Consider the following 18,581-nt stretch of genomic DNA (forward strand, 5'->3'; position numbering starts at 1 on the left):
AGTCTTAAATTTGTTTCTTTTATGACTATTTCTTAAATCTAATTCTTGTTCCTCCTAGATCGATGTCTCCCTGGAGTCCAAGGGCCCCAAGTGCAGCCGTAGTTACCTTCCAGCCTCCTATGGCCTGAGCACCTCCAACAATCTGCGGGTCAGTTTTGCTTTGGCCAACCACCAAGGCAGCTCTCCCCTTATCCAGGTGCAGGGCAGCGAGGGTCGTCATATCACCCTGGAACTTTACAAGAGAAGGGTCCGCCTGGTTTGGAATCTGGGTGGCACTACTACTACCATAACGCATCCCATGGTGGTGCAAACCCGCGACCCCAAGTACGACGACGCATGGTACCATGTGGAGGCCAATAGAACACTTAATCTGGGCAGCCTGATGGTGCGAAGGATGAACAACTATGGGGAGCTGACGCCCGCCAGTCCAGTGACCATCACTGGTTCCACGGACACGGAACACACGCGTTTCTATCAGTCACGTCATGATCGCATTTCCCTTGGCGGTTTCGCCTCCAAAGATTTGCAATTGACTCCAGGATTGAATGTGGTTGTGCACAAGGTGGAGGTGGACAACAAGCCACTGGGTCTGTGGAACTTTGTGCTGAGCGAGGGCAACTGCGGCGGCTATATGATTGGAGCCAGGGAGTCATCGGCCTCATCGACTGCCAGGCACTTTAATGGCTTGGGATATGCCCAGCTTATGAAGACCCGTCCCAGACCCATCCGAAGGAATCTATTTTCCGTGCAAATGACCTTCCGAACCCTGGACGAGAATGCCCTGCTATTTTTGGCGGTTGATGACAGAAACGTAAGTAACCTTAAAAGCAAAACCTTCTGAAGGGAGACAGAATCTTAAACGTACTTTTACAGAACCGCTCTGTTTCGGTAACCTTGAGCCGGGGTCGGATCATGTTCCGTATCGACTATGGCGACGAGTCCAAGCTGGAGATCAACACCACCAAGAAATACAATGTGGGTCAGTGGATCAAAATCGAGGCGGCCCGCGAATTCTCCGCCAAGCGAAGCACTGAGAATGGAATGCTACGTGTAAACAACGATCGTCCCATTTCTGGAGCACCCACTTTACCCATAAACATTCACATGCTACCGGATCTTTCTAAGGCAGTCTACTATTTGGGTGGCGTGCCACCGGGTGAGAATATAACAGATTTTTCTTACAAAAGTTGTATTTAACACGCTTTTTTGCTTAAGGTTTCACTTCGGGCACCACCAAAGCCCCAGGGGCCGATAATCCCTTCCTGGGCTGCATGAAGGACGTCCAGGTGAATGGTGAGACCTACGATCCTCTCGAAAGTACCAGTTTCTACGGCGTGGAACCCTCTTGCAAGGATATGTTCACCAAGTGAGTAACTCTTGAAGTTTTAAAAGATATGTTTCTGAAATTTATTTATTCCACTTTAGGGCTGGCTTCTCGGGCAATGGATATTTGGAGCTACCATCTCAATCGCTTCGAAAGCGCTCGAATACCGCCCTGGTGTTCAGAACTCTTCAGCCGGACTGCCTGCTGCTCCTGGCTGCCTATCCCCCCGAAGTTCAGGAGGACTACGACGCCAAGGATATTAAGGGCAACTATTCGATGAGCCTGGTTGATGGTCAACTCCACGTATGGGTCAATTCCGGTCGCAGCTTTGTGAAGATGTACTCGAACTTCAGCCAGCTCAACGACGGAGAATTCCATGTGGTCAACTTGGTCAAGACGGGCCGCAAGTTGGAGCTGATGGTGGACGATGAGTTGCAGGAAGTGCGCAGTCTGACTGGCAGTCCCACGGTGATCAGCTTGCCACATGATTCCGGAGGACTCTACATTGGAGGAGCACCACCCCACGAAAGCTACACCCCACTGGCCCCGACCTTTGTGAATCTGGAGGGGGCCATCCGGGACGTGGTGTTCAATAATCGAACTGTGAACTTCAACGAAGCCCTGACATTCGCCAACGTTCAGATCGGACGCAACGGTCCCCTGATGGGCAGTCTTAAGAGTGGCCTCTACGACGTCCTGCTCAAGACGGAGCCCATGATCGGAAAGAGCTTCACAGCCTCCCCCGAAGGCTGCAAGCGGGTAAGTGGCCAAAACGCAACTATTTGTCTGGATCGGTTTAATATTTGAAGGGGTCATTGCTGGGGGGAAACTGGGACTGGGCTCTCTCCATCTAATGCATGTAAATACGTGGCTGCCTAACTCTGTTTAAACTGAATCGTTTCTCTCTGTTTTTATAGGATTTTAGTTGCTAAGCAATTATGTCAAAAGCGGCTACGCTAAAAGCTTCAAGCGCTGCGCTTCAAGAAAGCTCATTTGTATACTAATTTCGCCTAAAAATCAAAACAAACGCTAACCAAACAAGCTACTCTATGTGGTCTACATGTGGATTAATATAACCAACCATCATCAAAGATATAACCTCAGTTCTAGCATTTAAAAGGTTTAAGATAATGGCCCCGCAAGAGCAGGTCCTCAAAAGAGTTCACTTCCTAAGAGTGAGACTCTTTTGCGATCGCATAGCTCCAAGAATTAGTTTTAAGATTGGTTTTAAGCTCCTGGCCCTCACATAACAACATCTATTCAAAACGCGCCATATATTAATTAATATTCATCTCTTTATACGACACTATTTTGTAAATATTTCATAACAATTTATTTGCTATTTTATAAGTTCGGCTCCAAAGCACATTCTAGCTTGTAAGCATCTTATTCAAGTCATACATTCAAGTCATACACATCACTCATCAACGCTTTGTGTACGTTTTTGCTTTCACGAATGTATCATACAATTAACATTTGCTTACTGCAACATGGACATTTAATTGTTATCACATTTTCTTAAATAAAACATTTTTATAACAAACCGAAAACCAAACAAAATCATGCCAAGTTTTTATTCTTTAACTCGCTGAGAGATCGCAGCGCAAAAGCTCAGAAACTAACACAAAGTCGTCGGGGTGAGTTAAGTTCCATTCGGGGTCAACCCAGACCCGGACTTACGCGTCTCTCTTCCTTGCAGATCGGCAGCTATTCCTACGAACCGAACGCCTTCAAGTTCGGAGATGACATCTATAGCTACTCCCAGCTGAAGTTGCCGGATCGTCACTTCTGGCAGCGCAACTTCCGGCTGAGCTTCGACTTCCGGTCGTTCTATCCTAACGGAATGATCTACCTTTCCCCTGGCAGCAAGGAGAAGCCCAAACACTATGTGGCCCTCCTCCTCAAGGACGGCCAACTGGTCCTGGTGGTGCGCGGCCGTCGGCGGGACGAACTTCAGCTGACCGCCAAGCTAAACGACGGCGAGTGGCACCGTGTCACCATCGGGTGTGTGGACCGGAAGGTTACCATGTCGGTGGAGATCGGGCGCACCGAGCAGAAGACCTCCGCCCAGATGAAGCTGCCCAAGAAGATCGGGGCCTCCCAACTGCTGCTGGTCGGCGGGTTGCCCCAGTCCCCCGTCAAGGTTTCCGCGGAGCTGTACGCCCGGCTGGAGTCCTTCAAGGGATGCCTCCGTCGGGTCAGCATCAACAACTACACCCAGGACCTCGCCCGGCCCGGCAAACACTCCAACGTGGGCCAATGCTTTCCTTCCGTGGAGCGGGGCAGCTATTTTCCCGGCGATGCCTACGCCATTTACAGTGAGTTTATGGAATAATATTGAAAAGGCAATCGAAAAACTAATTTCCGAATCTTTTACAGAAAAAAACTTTAATGTGGGCAAGTACCTGGACCTGGAAACGGAATTTCGAACCTCGGAACTATCAGGAATTTTGCTGAGTGTGTCCGAACCAAATGGCTTCCCTGCCTTATCGTTAGAGCTATATAATGGCAATGTAAGTGGAAATAATATTTTTAATTCGGATACTTATTTCATAAACAAATACAATGTTTCTGTTTAAAGATTATATTCTCCTGTGACCTGGGCGATGGAGTTCCTTTGCGGGTGGAGTCGAAGTTGCCCACCAAATATGCACTTTGCGACAACAAGTGGCACAATGTATCCGCTCTGTACGATGGCGAACAAATCGTCCTGCGAATCGACCAGCTACCAGCCGTAATAAGTGTGGACAATCAGAGGACTTCCGGCAAAGTCCAAACCCGATCGCCTCTCTATATTGGCGGGTTGCCAGGTAGGGTCAAGGAATCATTCCAAGCCATACAATATATTAAATAAACCATAATTTACAGACGTAGCTCCAAGTGGATCACTGATGGCCCGGGAAAACTTCAAGGGCTGCATCCGCCATGTGTCCGTACGAAACGAGAGACGGGATTGGATCGATATGGAGGATCTGCGGAATGTCCTGCTTAGCGAATGCCTCGTGTCCAGCGATAATAACTAATTCGCATCCTGGGGCATTTCTGGTTCCTGTTGAAGCCACACCAAAACTTTTCCAAATGTATTGTGATCAATAACGAGTTTAGAGCCAGTTATTTTTAGCCCTTCACTGCCATATAAGTTAGGTTACTCTAGCATTAGTTTTGATTGTTTGTAAATTTTAATTACAAATTTCATTGCCAGTGACTGCATTTCGAACTTCGCAATTTGATTTATTATTTATTCGCCTAATTTATGCCGCACTTCATTAGAAATTCTTAATTTATTTTATGTTTTAAACAGAGGCTTGAGTTGTATTTAATTTGGCATACGACTTACTCAAAACATTGTACAATAATGAACGAATCTCCTCTGGTACAGTGGAAATTAAAATTACTTAAGAAGTTTAGCTAACATTTGAATCATTTGTAAATATAATCGATCATCTAGAACTTAATTACCATTATAAATTATAATTTAAAATATGATAAATACAAATAAAAACTACGATACTATTTCATTAAAAAAGCTTTTGGAAACGAACTATTTTTAACATTTTTCGACCAATTTTCTGGGGGATCCCTTCAAAATGCCCTGATGAAAAATGCTGGCCAAGGGGGATCCCTTCAAAATGATGAAGAATGCTGGGATGCCCAATATGGCCCATATATATATCTTGGCCAATTTCTATCCGATTCTGGAACAGAATTGTGGATCGATTTTTCATCATTCTGCATCAAAATCTAAGACCGAAATATTTTTTACATTTTTCGTCCAATTTTCTGGGGGATCCCTTCAAAATGATGAAGAATGCTGGGATGCCCAATATGGCCCCCAGCGATAGCTATATCTTGGCCAATTTCTTTCCGATTCTGGTACAGAATACCTTAAACGAATTGTGGATCGATTATCCATATTTCTGCATCAAAATCTAAGAACGAAATATTTTTTACATTTTTCGTCCAACTTTCTGGGGGATCCCTTCAAAACGATAAAGAATACTGGGATGCCCAATATAGCCCCCAGCGATGGCTATATCTTTACCAATTTCCATCCGATTCTGGTACAGAATACCTTAAACGAATTGTGGATCGATTCTCCATCATTCTGCATCAAAATCTAAGAACGAAATATTTTTTAGATTTTTCATCCAATTTTCTGTGCTATCCCCTTCAAAATGATGCTGGGATGCGCAATCCCAGCCCCCAGCTCCAGCGATGACTATATCTTGGCCAATTTCTATCCGATTTTGGAACGGAATACCTCAAACTTTTAAATAAAGTGATTAATATCAAGCAAGCTTTTTACTTTTCTTATTTTACTTTTTATTTGGAAGCAAAAAAAAAAGTGTCATTTATAGTACTATTAATTTTCAGTCCTTTAAGGACCTATTAGCTAAAACTTAAAGGTGAAAAAAGAAAAGATATATGCCTTTGTTTAACAGGACTATTAATACTTATAACATTTCTTTAAGTATTGTTGACATTTTTTTATGTTTTTATTATTTTTTTTTTAATAAGTAGGCTATATAACTGTTAAATATATTTGAAGCTTTTCAAACAACCTAATAATTCCATAATTTTGATAGGAAAACGTGTTTGTTTACAAATTATAAATCTTAAAATGTAAACACTCATATTTCCGTTGCCTAACTTTAAGGGCACACTGAAGTGGATTAGCAATGAAGAGTATAATTTTACCGTTAGTTTGCATATAAAAACATTGCTGAAGATCGTTGAATTTGGTAGGAATTCAATTAATAAAATTAAAAAAATTAATTAATAAAATAGCGCCCTCCTCCTCGATTCTCATAGGTTGCACTTAAGCAAGCCCGAAAATTGAAAATAAAATATTTTTTTTTTGTGTTAATTTTGTTTCTTGTTTTTTCAATGTTTATTGTTTTTTGTTGTTGTTATTGTACTGTTTGTTGTACATATTTTGTTGTATTTTTTTTGTAATTTTTTTTTTTTAATTTTCTGACAGCATACCGCCAGGAATATGCGTATAGTTTCAGATGGATATAAGACCCATGAAGATGGTGAAGATAACGACGACAAGGACACGATCACAGCCGGCATAGGAGGCGCCCACCATGAAAATGGCCGGACCAAGGGATGCGACGACAGCTAGGTGTAGCAGAGGAAAGCCTGCAAGAAAGAGTAAGTTACATACAAAATATCCACTAAAAGCCATGAAAATTACTTACAAAGATCACTAAACCAATGACCACAAGGTGACTCCTCCGAAGAAACACATCCCACAGAAGGTTGGCCATGATGATGCCCACCAGACCACCACCCAACACCCAGTTTACCGCATTGGTTGCCGGGACCCAGGCGGCCAGAGACCCATGAGGACACAAGCCACGATGAGCCGGAGTAATGCATGGAGTCGGAGCCTCCCAGGTAAGAATAAAATATTTTTACGATATATTTTGAAATTTTCTGGGTTAATCCCTTCAAAATTGTGAAAAATGCGATGCCATCTCAGCGATGGCTATACATCTTTTGTGAAATTTTTTGGGGGACCCCCTACAGAAGTGGTGAAGAATGCATGGAAGGACAATTGGTCCCTCAGCGATGGCTATATCTTTCAAAAAATCATCCGATTCCTGAGCGCAATACCTTAAACTATTTGTACATCGATTCGCTTTCAATCTGCATAAAAATCCAGAATGAAATTTTTTCTATACCTTTTAAATGTGCCGCCTAAAAAACTATTGATTTAAATCTATCGATCCAAAAAAAAAATACCTAAAAAATACCACTTTTAGTGCTGCCAAGTCTGGCAGCATGGTTCTCCAAGTCTGGCAGCTCTACTCGGTAGTACCATTGTTTTGGTAAATCGCATTTAATTTACAATCAGAATACATTTCTGACCCCAAACACGGATCCCGCGTACACTTCTGTCCCTCTCAATGGATCCCAGCGCGAGCGCAGTCGACAAGTTGGCCTCAAAGACGGCCAGCAGCAACTCGCTGGACAGCAGCTCCAAGTCCAGTTCCCTGGGCTCCAAGCACGGAGGCGGAGAGAATGGGATATTGCGCGACACGCCCTTTGTTTACTTGGACGGCGAAGAGGACCAGGACCAGAAGAACGATGTGACCCACGTCTGCCCCTACCGCGGGCCGGTCTTTGGGGCTCTGACCATTACCAACTACCGCCTGTACTTCCGGTCGCTTCCGCTGCGTGACCAGGAGCCCCCCGTAATAGTAGATGTTCCTCTGGGTGTGATAGCGAGGGTGGAGAAAATCGGAGGCGCCACGTCCAGAGGCGAGAACTCATATGGCATTGAAATTTTCTGCAAGGATATGCGAAACCTGCGCTTCGCCCACAAACAGCAGAATCACTCGCGCAGGACGGTGTTCGAGAAGCTGCAGGCCAATGCTTTCCCGCTGTCCTACAGCGGTCGACTCTTCGCCTTTGCGCACGCAGCGGCCAATGCCGTAAATGGAAACGGTGGCTGGGACGGCTGGGCAGTCTACGAGCCGCTGGCTGAGCTGCGGCGCCTGGGTGTGCCGAATGATATGTGGCGGGCGACCAAGATAAACGAATCGTACGCGGTTTGCGATAGCTATCCGGCCGTGTGGGCTGTTCCCAAAGCTGCATCTGATGATTTTCTACGTCGAGTGGCTCAGTTCCGTTCCCGATGCCGCCTTCCAGTGCTCTCGTGGATGAATCCCCGGACGCAGGCAACCATAACACGATGCTCCCAGCCTCTGGTTGGTGTGAGTGGCAAGCGAAATGCGGACGACGAAACCTATCTTAGCTATATTATGGAGGCCAACGCCCAATCGGATAAACTGACCATCATGGACGCACGTCCCAGCGCCAATGCCATCGCCAACAAAGCCAAGGGAGGCGGCTATGAATCGGAAGATGCCTACAAGATTGTGGAAATCAATTTTCTGGATATTCACAATATCCACGTAATGCGGGAGAGTCTTCGCAAGGTGAAGGAGGCCTGCTTTCCCACCACAGACGACTCGAAGTGGCAGACGGCCATCGACAACACCCTGTGGCTGAAACACATCCGTTGCATCCTCGCTGGCGCCGTTAGAATTGTTGACAAGGTCGAGACCTTGAGTACCTCGGTCGTGGTGCACTGCTCGGACGGCTGGGATCGCACTGCCCAGCTTACTGCCTTATCCATGTTGCTGCTCGATCCCTACTACCGTACAGTTCGGGGCTTCGAGGTTTTGATCGAGAAGGAGTGGCTCTCCTTCGGCCATAAGTTCCAGCAGCGAGTGGGCCATGGCGACAACAAGCACTCAGATGCGGACCGCTCGCCAGTATTTCTTCAGTTTATAGACTGTGTTTGGCAGGTCAGTCAGCAGTACAGCAACGCCTTCGAGTTCAACGAGCACTTCCTCATAACCATCGTGGATCATCTGTACTCCTGCCGGTTCGGCACGTTTCTCTGCAACACTGAAGCCGAACGGGTAGCCGAAGGTGAGTTATTCTTCAATAGGTGTTCCCTATAAAAACTAATCTGAATTTCCTGCAGACTTGAAACACAAAACCGTATCTCTGTGGACCCACATTAACTCCTCTCTGGATCAGTATTTGAACCCCCTGTTTCCATCGTTTACTCATGGACCGGAGCTGGTTCTGCGGCCCAACGCCAGTGTGCGAACGCTGCGATTGTGGAAGGGTCTGTATTGCCGGTGGAACCCAGGCCTGAGTGCTCCCCAGCATGGCTTCCTGCGCACACGAGAGCTTCTCTCCAGGCAGGATCAGCTCTTCAAGCAAGTCAACGAGCTGCGGCTCAAGCTAACCAATCGCAGCAACAGCATGCAGACAACGACTCGATTGGCATCGCCCATGCACTAATAGTATTCATTGAATTCCTTTCTAAACGTACGGATAAATATATTTTATGTGACCTAGTATCAACTATACCTCGTATGACAAGAGTTCGTTTGGCCGGGAGGGATAATGCTTGTGAAATTTGCAATTAACTTACCAAATCTAGTTTTAATTTAAACTACTTTAACATAACAACTGCCTTGTATCATTAACCAAATATAATCGGAGAACGCTGTCATTCCTTAAGAATATAATAATCCTTCCAAAAAAAAGATATATCATAGAAATGACAAAGAAATGGGGTTTAATGATAATAAAGTTGGTAAGCATGGCCAACCTGTGGCGTGCACCTGGACGTTTCATTCATAAACTCAGCTCCAAGGAGACGCCTGCGCGTAGGACTTCGCACCCCAAAACCCCGCACCCACGTCCAACAGTCACACTTAATTTCGGCTTTGCGCCAAAATTAAATCACTGCTGCCTCAGTACCTATTCGCACGTTCAATTGGCAGGACGCGTTTCGCCTCTAAATGGATTTTTTCAATTTAAAAAAATAAATTTAAAAACCTTCAAATAAAATTAGTAATGTTGTCGCACCGCGTGGCAATGACTGTTGAAAGTCATGTGGTTCTGTGGTTTTTGTGTTTTATAAGCTGTGGTCTTGGCTCTCCTGAGGGGGATCCCTCTCGGGAAGTGCTCCTGGTTATCGCCTGTCCGCCGTATCCACGTCATGCCCAGGCAGAGTGCTTCAGCTTATTAGAAAACATTCAAGTCCAGCATCTGCAAATGGAACAGGCTGGGACGGTCCCCGGGGATTATGTCCTTAATGTGCATGTGATGCACGAGCTTTTCAATTACTGGACAGTGCTGGACGCACTGCCTCATTTGGGAGGCCAGACACGTCTCATAAAGGCGCACACGGAATGGATTATTTGGTGTCAATACAACACACATGTGGCTTCCCTGCGCGACCTGCTCGAGCAACTTCGTCGCCAAAACCCGGCGGAGGTGAGCTATCTCTTGGGTGTTGCCTGTGGCGGAGATTGGGTAATCATCTTTTCTTCAGCTTGCTTATTATGGACACGCCCTGTATGATACGGAGGCCACCATTGTCCATCACTTTGCCCATTATAAGAACCCGCAGTGGTTTCCGTATCCAATGCTCAGAGCCGGAATTATTTTCACAGGTGTCTTGCTACGAAGGTAAGGTGTTGGTAGTCATATTTTTCAACCAAAAGTAAGGTAATAGGTAAGTATTTTATTATGAGAAAACCTCCACGTATCTTTAAAGGCTTGTGGAGCTTACTGCCCCTAATGCCCACAACAGTAGCCGTCCCAGCGAGTTCTCCATCGATGCATCTCATGAGCTGGCGCGCTTCATTTTCGACAACTTGTCGCAGGACCCGCGGCACGGAGCTGCCATGTCTGGGAAAATCATTCTGAAAAATGCCGCCTACATTTGTCCCACGGCTGGGGCAAGGAAATCCTCGGAGATTGTGACCAGAGTCGCTCCTCCTCCTCCATGTGCAATGCATGCAGCATCGGAGGAGCCATCTGGCTGGCTGCCCTCGACTCTGGGGCATCGGAAGGAGCGCTGTGTGAGTTTATTTATGCCCTTGTTGTAGCGGAATTATTTTCCAGGCCCATATATCATCTTAACAGGTTTTTGATTAAGATAGAAAGTGTTTTGAAAAGTGCCTTTAAATTTGTTTATATTCCGATGCTCTAAATTGTGTAAAAATACTTTCCTCCTTCTCAACATAGTTTTAAAACAAATATTTAAAGAAGGAAAAGTAAGAAATATATTTAGGAAATCTTCTAGATAATCTATCAATTCTGGAAATCCTAAAAAACCTCTCCTGCTATTATCCTTTTATTCATTAATTTAACTATGAAGTTTTAAAGTTTAAGTTCTGATTGGCCTTCTGTAAGATATTTTAGTATCTACCATCCTCAACGACATGGGAACGAGACCCCAGTTAAGAGTTTCAACTTTAAAGTGCAAATGCCAGGAAAACAAGAATCCCATGCGGTTTTCTGGTAGCATGCACCCCTCCTAGCAATTAGTATTTCAATCCTACATAACCATAAATTCAGTATCGGCTTCGACTTGATGCTTATCGACCTCACCTTCCACCTCTCTTCCATTTTCACCCCCACTGGCAAACATGCACAGTTTCATACAACAGGATCACATATATATTTCGCAATCAAAACCTGTGCGAAATTCCATAAGGAACGAATTCCGATAGTCGAACGCACCTGGGCAGGCGACGCCAGGAACCGGAGATACTACAGCGACGTGGCAGGTGAGCAAGTGGTGACAATGAGCGGGCAATTAATGCAAATGTGGGTGATTCTGTCGGGGCAAGAAGGTGGGTGGGATGGAGGCAACACACACATGCGTTAGGGTGGTTCTTAAATGGTTCTGTTTAAAACTTTAAAGTTATATGACTTTATTTGATTTTATAAAAATGTTACTCATACCACCCGTATGACAGTTTTAAAATTAAAACATAAAATACTATAAGTTCAATGGTTTAATCTGAGGATTTAATTCATACTAGTTATAAACTTAAGGATAATAAGTATTAAAAGGCATGATTTAAACAAGAACCACCCTGAACATATATGTATGTAGACGCATCACATTAACAAAAACATGATGAGGCAGAGTGACAGGTAAACAAAACACACCTGCTCACATGCATAACCCAGAATGTGGATGAGTGGGTGAGTGTTTGTGTGTGCCACACAATTCACCTCCGCCCCCTGTTGCATCAACCCCCCAGTGCACTATTCGCCCAGGAGTCCAACTTATTGAATATTCATTGATTTGACTTTGCGATTCCCCATTCTCCTCCAAAAAACCACAACAGACGTCAGCATACCGACAATCAGCACTGGCATACCGAACGTCCAGACAGGACATTGTGCCAAAACAATGGCAATTTTACAATTATCCCTCAAGGATATCGGCCAGCAAATGGACATACGCTGGCTCATGCTCGTCGACGATGATACGCTGCTGAGGTGGGTTTCAAGGATATATCCTTTAAGATTGAGTTAAGATTGGAAGGATTTTTAAACATCTAGATTCCAAGTACTTTATATTTTATAAACATTTTAATTATTATATTTTAATTCCCTATTAGATCCTTCAATATCCTTGCCTTCGTATCACATCGAAACCCAATCAAAACAACTCCTGTCGGCAGGAACATCATTCCATTTTTATTTTTCCGGATTGAATGCATGAAGGCGCATTCAATTAAAATATTTTTATTGATAAATCGTTCTTATCCTGTACACGCAATGTTTCTTCTCCACCCACTTCCACTCCCATCGACGAAAGCACAGTGTGCCCCGGCTAAGTGAACTGTTGAGCTACCACGACCACAGGGAGCTCATGTATCTGGGACAGCGCTACGGCTACCGCCTGCATGCCCCGGATGGCTTCAACTACCACACGGGAGGAGCCGGAATCCTGCTCAGCCTGCCCCTGGTGCGCCTCGTCGTCGAGCGCTGCAGTTGTCCGAGTGACAATGCTCCGGACGACATGATCCTGGGCTACTGCCTGCAGGCGCTGGGCGTAGCGGCGGTACCAGTTGCCGGAATGCATCAGGCCCGGCCGCAGGACTATGCGTGCGAACTGCTGCAGCTGCAGCCACCAGTGTCCTTTCATAAATTCTGGAACATGGAGCCGGAGCAGACCTACCGACAATGGCTACACGGTGGCAGTAGTGGTGGCAATAGAAGTGCTCCGCTTGGGGTGGCCAAGCCACGGCTTCATCCCAACGACGCTGCTCAGCTGCTCCTGCCTGGAGGCGGCGAGATGTATCCTCTGGATTCGCATGACAAGCATTTGGATCTCTAGTTCGCTCAGGTGAGTGCTAATTAAAAAAAAACAACAAACGACTCTGCAGGTGACAGTTGGACAAAAGTTGCCGCCGCAACTTGTCGGCGGGAATGGGGGTACTAGCTAGGAGTGGTGGGGCTGAGCCTGAAAACCAATCTGCAGACTGCCATCAAGCGAATGCCAAGCACACGAAATCTCATTTTAAATAGACGAAAAAGGTATGCCAGGTGTCGCGTTGCGATGGGCATTACCCTAAGCCGTGTACTTATGTGTGTGTATTGCGGCTTTCGTGTCAGTTTAATTAGTGAAAATGCTCAAATGCGGTTGCGATGTTCCTTGATGCTAGGTCAGGATATGCTAATACATGCTCTACATGGTTGCAAAGGAATAAGTAATTTAAGAGGTTACCAACCTGTGAAATCAAAGAAGATTGCTGAGGCATAAGGACACTCTTAAGAATACTACCTTCTTTTATTTATTTAAGACTAAAGTTCGCGAAGGATAATTCCTGATTCCCAGATCAATGTCCCCGCAACTCGCATACAATTTACATTTAATTGAATTCCTTAGCAGTTTGCGAGGATATTCCTCCTAAACTAAAACCTCATTAAATGCAAATTTTGAACGACCTGTGGAAGTGCTTTGCATTAAAGGACATCAACAGCTTTCGCTTGAGTGACTTTTTCAAATGGTTACCTTGGCCATTGGGGTGGCTGCTCCACCTCGTCCGCTTCCGGACACTTACTGTATTGACTTTAATATCACGCAGATAGAGCCGAGTCAAGTAATCAAATCACGTTTGCATTTGCTCGCCATTCATGCAACGTATATTTTATTTATGTGGAACGCCTTTGTCACTTTCTCCCACCAATCGGCATTAATTATTCAAATGCATGTCAATGGTCTTCGCAGGTCTCTTTTGTAGGTGACAATTAGTGAAAACTTTCAAGCAAATCAGGTGAAAAATGTGTCAATTTACTGACAGCTGTGATTGAAATATTAAACGCCCATTTATGTTTTACCATCAAGGATATTAAGGACATTTATTTATTTCTTGAAGCTACAGCTCTTTTAAAGTAAAGTCTCAAATCTTATCCAACTGCAAGGTCCTGTCGCACTTTCATTTACGTGCCTTTCTCCATTTTACTTCCTGAAGGCTTCCTAATTAGTTGTGGATTTTTCAATGAAGGAATTCTGGCGCAACAACCGCATGGCGACACTGCCACTGCGGGAGCCGGCATTTAAAACAAAATTTAATGAACAGCTTGCAGCAAAATAAATTCTGCATCTGACCGAGCTAAAGACTTTACTTCTTCCACGAAGTTTTTAAAACTATGTGGGACAAACATGGAGTTGTTGGGTGGAAAATTAGCAAGGGACTACCAGTTATACTTAATTTATATTTCAAATAAACAAAAAATGTAGTTCTTATATACAAAAACATGACTTTAAAATTCATATAATCTAGCATAAAATGGCAGCCTGACAATAAACCCATAATCTTGAGGAGTACAACGTTTTACAGAATTTTCTTTGCATAAAATTACAGTTTGTCCTGCGGCAGGACTCTCACGCACACACAAATACGAACTAGCAAAGATTAAACGGACACATGGGTGTTGCTTGTGGCTACTCGAAAGTAGATTATGCTAAGCAATGTCACATCAACGAAGGTCCAACCGGGTGGAGGCTTACAGTGGGTTTTTTGAAATCATGATTGATGACTAAAAAATATTTGATATATTTATTCTTCATTGTATCTCATTCGGATAACTATCAACAATTTGTATACAAATAAAATATTTCCTCTTATTGACAAATAAACCTTTTCCAAGTCTCGCATCCCATTGTGCGAATTGTAAGCTTCTTTAATCTGGCTCAAAATATCAAAAAGTTAAACCATAGGAAAATTTAAGTAACCGCCCTCGAGTCAGCAAGTCAAAAAATGCAAAAGAAAGAAATCAAGCATGGGAAGGAATTGTTTAAAAAATTCGTCTTACAAAATGTGCACAAAATCCCGAAGGATTTTCGAGTATTTTGCGACCCGGCTAAGTTCCATGCAGGACTTTCGTGTTTGTTTCGTTTGGGGGAGCAACTTGGCGTCCAGTTCCCAGTTGAGTTTAGATAATTGTTTTAGTTTCATGTTTAAATTTTGCATAGCTGCTCGAAAGTGCTGTGGACGATGAAGGTATTCAACTATTTTAACGCAAATTAGTTTTGATATTCAATTTTGATATTCAATGTTCATATAGATGCAGTTTAGCAAGCAGCAAGGACTAAACCTTCGCAATGTACTCCACTGACATCTGGATTATGTTAGAACGCTGGAATGTAGGCAACACTTTCAAGTCAAACAGAAAGCATGTCATCCTTCGGAGTCCGGCCTCGTCCTGCCCCGTTTCAGGGGCGCAGTTAACGTGCAATAAATTCAAGTCCATGTCTAAACTTAAGTTTAACTCGAGGAAAAGCATTTTGTGTCTATCAGGGCGTCTAATCTGCAGTCCAACCCATCTAACCAACTTACCACGTGCAATAAATTCCAAGGCGCAACGTCTGCACTATTTTCCCTTAGCCCAGGGCCTTCTCCTCTTTGTTGGCAGGACTCGGGGGGTGGGCACCAGGGAAAGGGAAACAGGACTCTAAGCCACGCGCCCGTACGTGATCTGATAGGGAATAAAAGGCCACCACAGCCACGGAGACGGCGACATGTGTGTGCAAAGTTTCGGACAAGTTGAGTTGCCACAATTGTTTGGCGTAAAGCCCACCCACCTGCGTAGTCCCCTTCTCCAACCCCAGGCCAGGAATTGCCGGAATCGACAGGAATTTGAGGCTGCGCTAATTTACTTTAAATTGGTTCTGCCATCGGAGTCGTGTCTCACTTTCTTGTAAGAATTATCAATGATAAATTACTTTTGGCCATATCTTGAGAAGCATCTACCTCTTGGCTTCTATGACCTTAAGGTATATAAAATGTATAAACAATAAAAACATATTAATGATTAATTATGTTGGTAGTTTAGTCATCAAGAGTAGCAAAGTTCGCTAATGACATTAATAAATTGGTAAATCATGGCTAATACACCCGGAAATGGCAAACAAGCAATTGAACTCAACAATAGTGTCGAGACGTCGAAGTCCTTGACAAATTTTCCTTGAGCGCAGTTTATTTTCTTTTGGCTTTCCATAATTAATGAGCCAAGTTGTGGGACCCTTTGTCCAAACTTTTGCAACTGCCCCTTAGCCAAGGTCCGTGTTGAAATGAGGGTCCTGGGCGTATTGTTGACCCGATTGGTTACTTATCGACGCAACGCCATCGGAGAAGGCGTGGCAGGCATGGCAAGGATTCTAATGAGAGGTTATCAAAAGCAGTTGGGAACATTTCCGCGTATTTATTACTATTATTTTGGGGTATTTTCGTTGTTTAATGATAATGGTGAGCTATCAGGGGTCGGTAAAAGGATATCACAAGAGTATAAATGATAATTTTTAAGGGGTGTCTTTTCTCACATAATTATTCACATATTTTGTAAAAGGACTAGTTAAAAAAAACTTTCCCAGCACGTATTCCTCAAAATACCTCAACAAATATGTATAAGCTCCACGTGGCGCCGTAAATTAGCGAAACGCTATTGCATTTTCTAAAATTTCCACAAACGAAATCAAAATTTTTAACGTCCATGAAAATACCACAAACCTTGATTCGTTTTTGGGGTTGAAAATGTGATTGCAGCACAAATGGCCAACTCCTATGGACCGTAAATCATGGCTGCGACGAAAATGGCTCAGGATATTTTACGCACAATTGGCCAAACAGAAAAACTCAATTTAGACACTACAATTTAAACAAAGGTTTTATAAAAAATAAATAGATTTATTATTTTTAAATTGTTATGAATGAGTTTACTACTTCGAGTTTACTATCTGAGAACTACTTCAAAAGGTCTCTTAAGTAAGATTGGTCTTTAATATTTAATGATTTCAAAAAATATATATGTATATCCTTTCGTTAAATTTTGTTCCTCATAATTTCTGCATCAGCTAAGCGAATATTTTTAATGAACACTAGCAAATATTCTCACAGACACCCCACATATTCTCATAAACATGGGGAGTAGTACATATTTTAAAAGAAATCCAGCATTTTTTATTTGTAATTGTACTCAAGCTGCTGCTTTGGGGTTGCGCCAGGACTTCATGGTTTCAGGAGCACGCACTAATTAGTCAAGGCTCTGGCATTAGTGAAGTAAATTCTTGAAACTCGATGGTTAGCACGTGACATGCTTTTAAATTTATAATTTCATATTTATTTGTCATAAAGAAGCTTTTTATATTATGGGCACGTAGAACATGACCCAGTGTATACTTTTAAAGCCTTCTTTTGCGGTAAAATCTTTTAGATCCTTTTGGATTGGTTCTTGTTATTGACCAAGAAACAAAAAATACAAAAAATATGAATTGCTATGAAATATGAATAATTTAACTTGAACAATTTAACTTTTTATACTTTCAGATTCCTCTGTTGTACAATTTGGTTCCTAAGGAAACTAGAAATCTTATTTTGGAGGGAAAATAGGAAGTATCAACGAACTTGTATTAATAGTTATAATTAGTATATAGAAAGTGATGTTATACACATAAATAAATCAAAATTATAGAAAAAATATTGTGGGTTTTCTAGTAGATGGAACATTTATTTCAGGATAATGTAAGTAGTAATGTAAATACTAACTAAAGCATAAGAAAATTCCTTGATTGCAAATCATTTGCATTTTGGCGCTTGTTGAATACAATTTGCACACAAACATAAAATCAAACCGCATTTTAATGACATTATTCAATCAGTTTCTTGCTCCCCCGGTGGACAAAAAGCAATGGCAACTGCCATTGCAATTAGTAGCACTTTTGTCTATAATTTTAATTAACGATTTTCATTCCAACAAATATTTTCAGCATTGCTCCTTTCGATGGAGAAGCTTCATATGAATATTACACAAGAATGCAATGTTCTGAAAACCGACTAAGGCTAAAACAATTAAAATTCAGTCTTCAATTAATTAGAATCAATTCACAGGATGCAGGACACAGAACCCTGAGCCAGGAACGTGACTGGCAAACTTCCGCCTTTCAGCATGCGGCCGTTAAATAAACGCAACCTGCGGTCACTGGGCAGTGGGGCGAGGGTGGCTTGCGGAGTGTGGTGTTCTCGGATGCAGTTGTGTTGTGGTGTTCAGTTTTTGTTTTCGGACCATTTGATGGCTATGGCCGCATACCCACAAAATACACACACTCACATGAAACTGGGATAGGACACCAGGCGAAAAACAAAATCGGACGAGCACTAATATACGTGCAAAGTTTACGAAAACATTAGGGTTTCCCCAGGATGATCCTGTATTCTATTCCTGTTCCTGCTCCATCTATGTTTAATTATTTACTGGTTGCCTTCGTAGATTCATTTAGGTTTCAAAATGTTCATACGAACGTTAAATTACCATTCAAGTCAGATTTTTTTAACAAAAATAGTTTTAATGTTTTTAATCTGCTTTTTAATGGAAAATTGCTCTAGTATATGACCCTTTTATGCCTTTACCT

General features: G+C 43.1%; 4 protein-coding genes across 8 annotated transcripts in view; 3 read left to right on the forward strand and 1 right to left on the reverse strand.

The window, feature by feature from the left end:
- Positions 1-4,849, forward strand: part of LOC6497110 (laminin subunit alpha-1) — a 66,142-nt gene extending 61,293 nt beyond the window's left edge. For 3 of the 5 annotated variants that reach the window (XM_032455169.2, XM_032455170.2, XM_044716632.1), the window contains 8 exons: positions 59-811; positions 874-1,156; positions 1,216-1,366; positions 1,426-2,083; positions 3,024-3,642; positions 3,704-3,837; positions 3,906-4,134; positions 4,193-4,841. In XM_032455169.2, coding sequence (XP_032311060.1) covers positions 59-811; positions 874-1,156; positions 1,216-1,366; positions 1,426-2,083; positions 3,024-3,642; positions 3,704-3,837; positions 3,906-4,134; positions 4,193-4,347 — 2,982 coding nt within the window. In that variant the 3' untranslated portion in view covers positions 4,348-4,841. Of the gene's footprint in view, positions 1-58; positions 812-873; positions 1,157-1,215; positions 1,367-1,425; positions 2,084-2,241; positions 2,879-3,023; positions 3,643-3,703; positions 3,838-3,905; positions 4,135-4,192 lie in introns of those variants that run through there. The other 2 variants (XM_001962698.4, XM_032455168.2) reach the window with 2 other exon arrangements.
- Positions 4,850-6,305: 1,456 nt separating this feature from the next.
- LOC123257341 lies at positions 6,306-6,869 on the reverse strand. The gene is made up of 2 exons (XM_044716074.1): positions 6,529-6,869; positions 6,306-6,469 (listed from the first exon to the last, which is right to left on the reverse strand). The coding sequence occupies exons 1-2, from the start codon at positions 6,707-6,709 to the stop codon at positions 6,333-6,335; spliced, it is 318 nt and encodes a 105-aa protein (XP_044572009.1). The 5' UTR covers positions 6,710-6,869; the 3' UTR covers positions 6,306-6,332.
- Positions 6,870-7,088: 219 nt separating this feature from the next.
- LOC6497111 (myotubularin-related protein 2) lies at positions 7,089-9,217 on the forward strand. The gene is made up of 2 exons (XM_001962696.4): positions 7,089-8,773; positions 8,829-9,217. The coding sequence occupies exons 1-2, from the start codon at positions 7,240-7,242 to the stop codon at positions 9,152-9,154; spliced, it is 1,860 nt and encodes a 619-aa protein (XP_001962732.1). The 5' UTR covers positions 7,089-7,239; the 3' UTR covers positions 9,155-9,217.
- A 323-nt stretch (positions 9,218-9,540) lies between these two features.
- LOC6497112 (beta-1,3-glucosyltransferase) lies at positions 9,541-17,646 on the forward strand. The gene is made up of 7 exons (XM_001962695.4): positions 9,541-10,138; positions 10,197-10,333; positions 10,422-10,728; positions 11,307-11,439; positions 12,010-12,163; positions 12,491-13,016; positions 17,500-17,646. The coding sequence occupies exons 1-6, from the start codon at positions 9,716-9,718 to the stop codon at positions 13,005-13,007; spliced, it is 1,671 nt and encodes a 556-aa protein (XP_001962731.3). The 5' UTR covers positions 9,541-9,715; the 3' UTR covers positions 13,008-13,016; positions 17,500-17,646.
- The last annotated feature ends 935 nt before the right edge of the window (positions 17,647-18,581 follow it).

The sequence above is a fragment of the Drosophila ananassae genome, chromosome 3R (assembly GCF_017639315.1).
Source record: "Drosophila ananassae strain 14024-0371.13 chromosome 3R, ASM1763931v2, whole genome shotgun sequence".
Taxonomy (NCBI): Eukaryota; Metazoa; Arthropoda; class Insecta; order Diptera; family Drosophilidae; genus Drosophila; species Drosophila ananassae.

Coding starts and splice junctions, on each gene's coding strand:
- LOC6497111 (XM_001962696.4), top strand. CDS start 7,240: ATGGATCCCAGCGCGAGCGCAGTCGACAAGTTGGCCTCAAAGACGGCC. Junction 8,774..8,828: donor AGCCGAACGGGTAGCCGAAG/GTGAGTTATTCT, acceptor AATTTCCTGCAG/ACTTGAAACACAAAACCGTA.
- LOC6497112 (XM_001962695.4), top strand. CDS start 9,716: ATGTTGTCGCACCGCGTGGCAATGACTGTTGAAAGTCATGTGGTTCTG. Junction 10,334..10,421: donor ACAGGTGTCTTGCTACGAAG/GTAAGGTGTTGG, acceptor GTATCTTTAAAG/GCTTGTGGAGCTTACTGCCC. Junction 12,164..12,490: donor GACGATGATACGCTGCTGAG/GTGGGTTTCAAG, acceptor ACGAAAGCACAG/TGTGCCCCGGCTAAGTGAAC.
- LOC123257341 (XM_044716074.1), bottom strand. CDS start 6,709: ATGCATTACTCCGGCTCATCGTGGCTTGTGTCCTCATGGGTCTCTGGC. Junction 6,470..6,528: donor TCATTGGTTTAGTGATCTTT/GTAAGTAATTTT, acceptor TCTTTCTTGCAG/GCTTTCCTCTGCTACACCTA.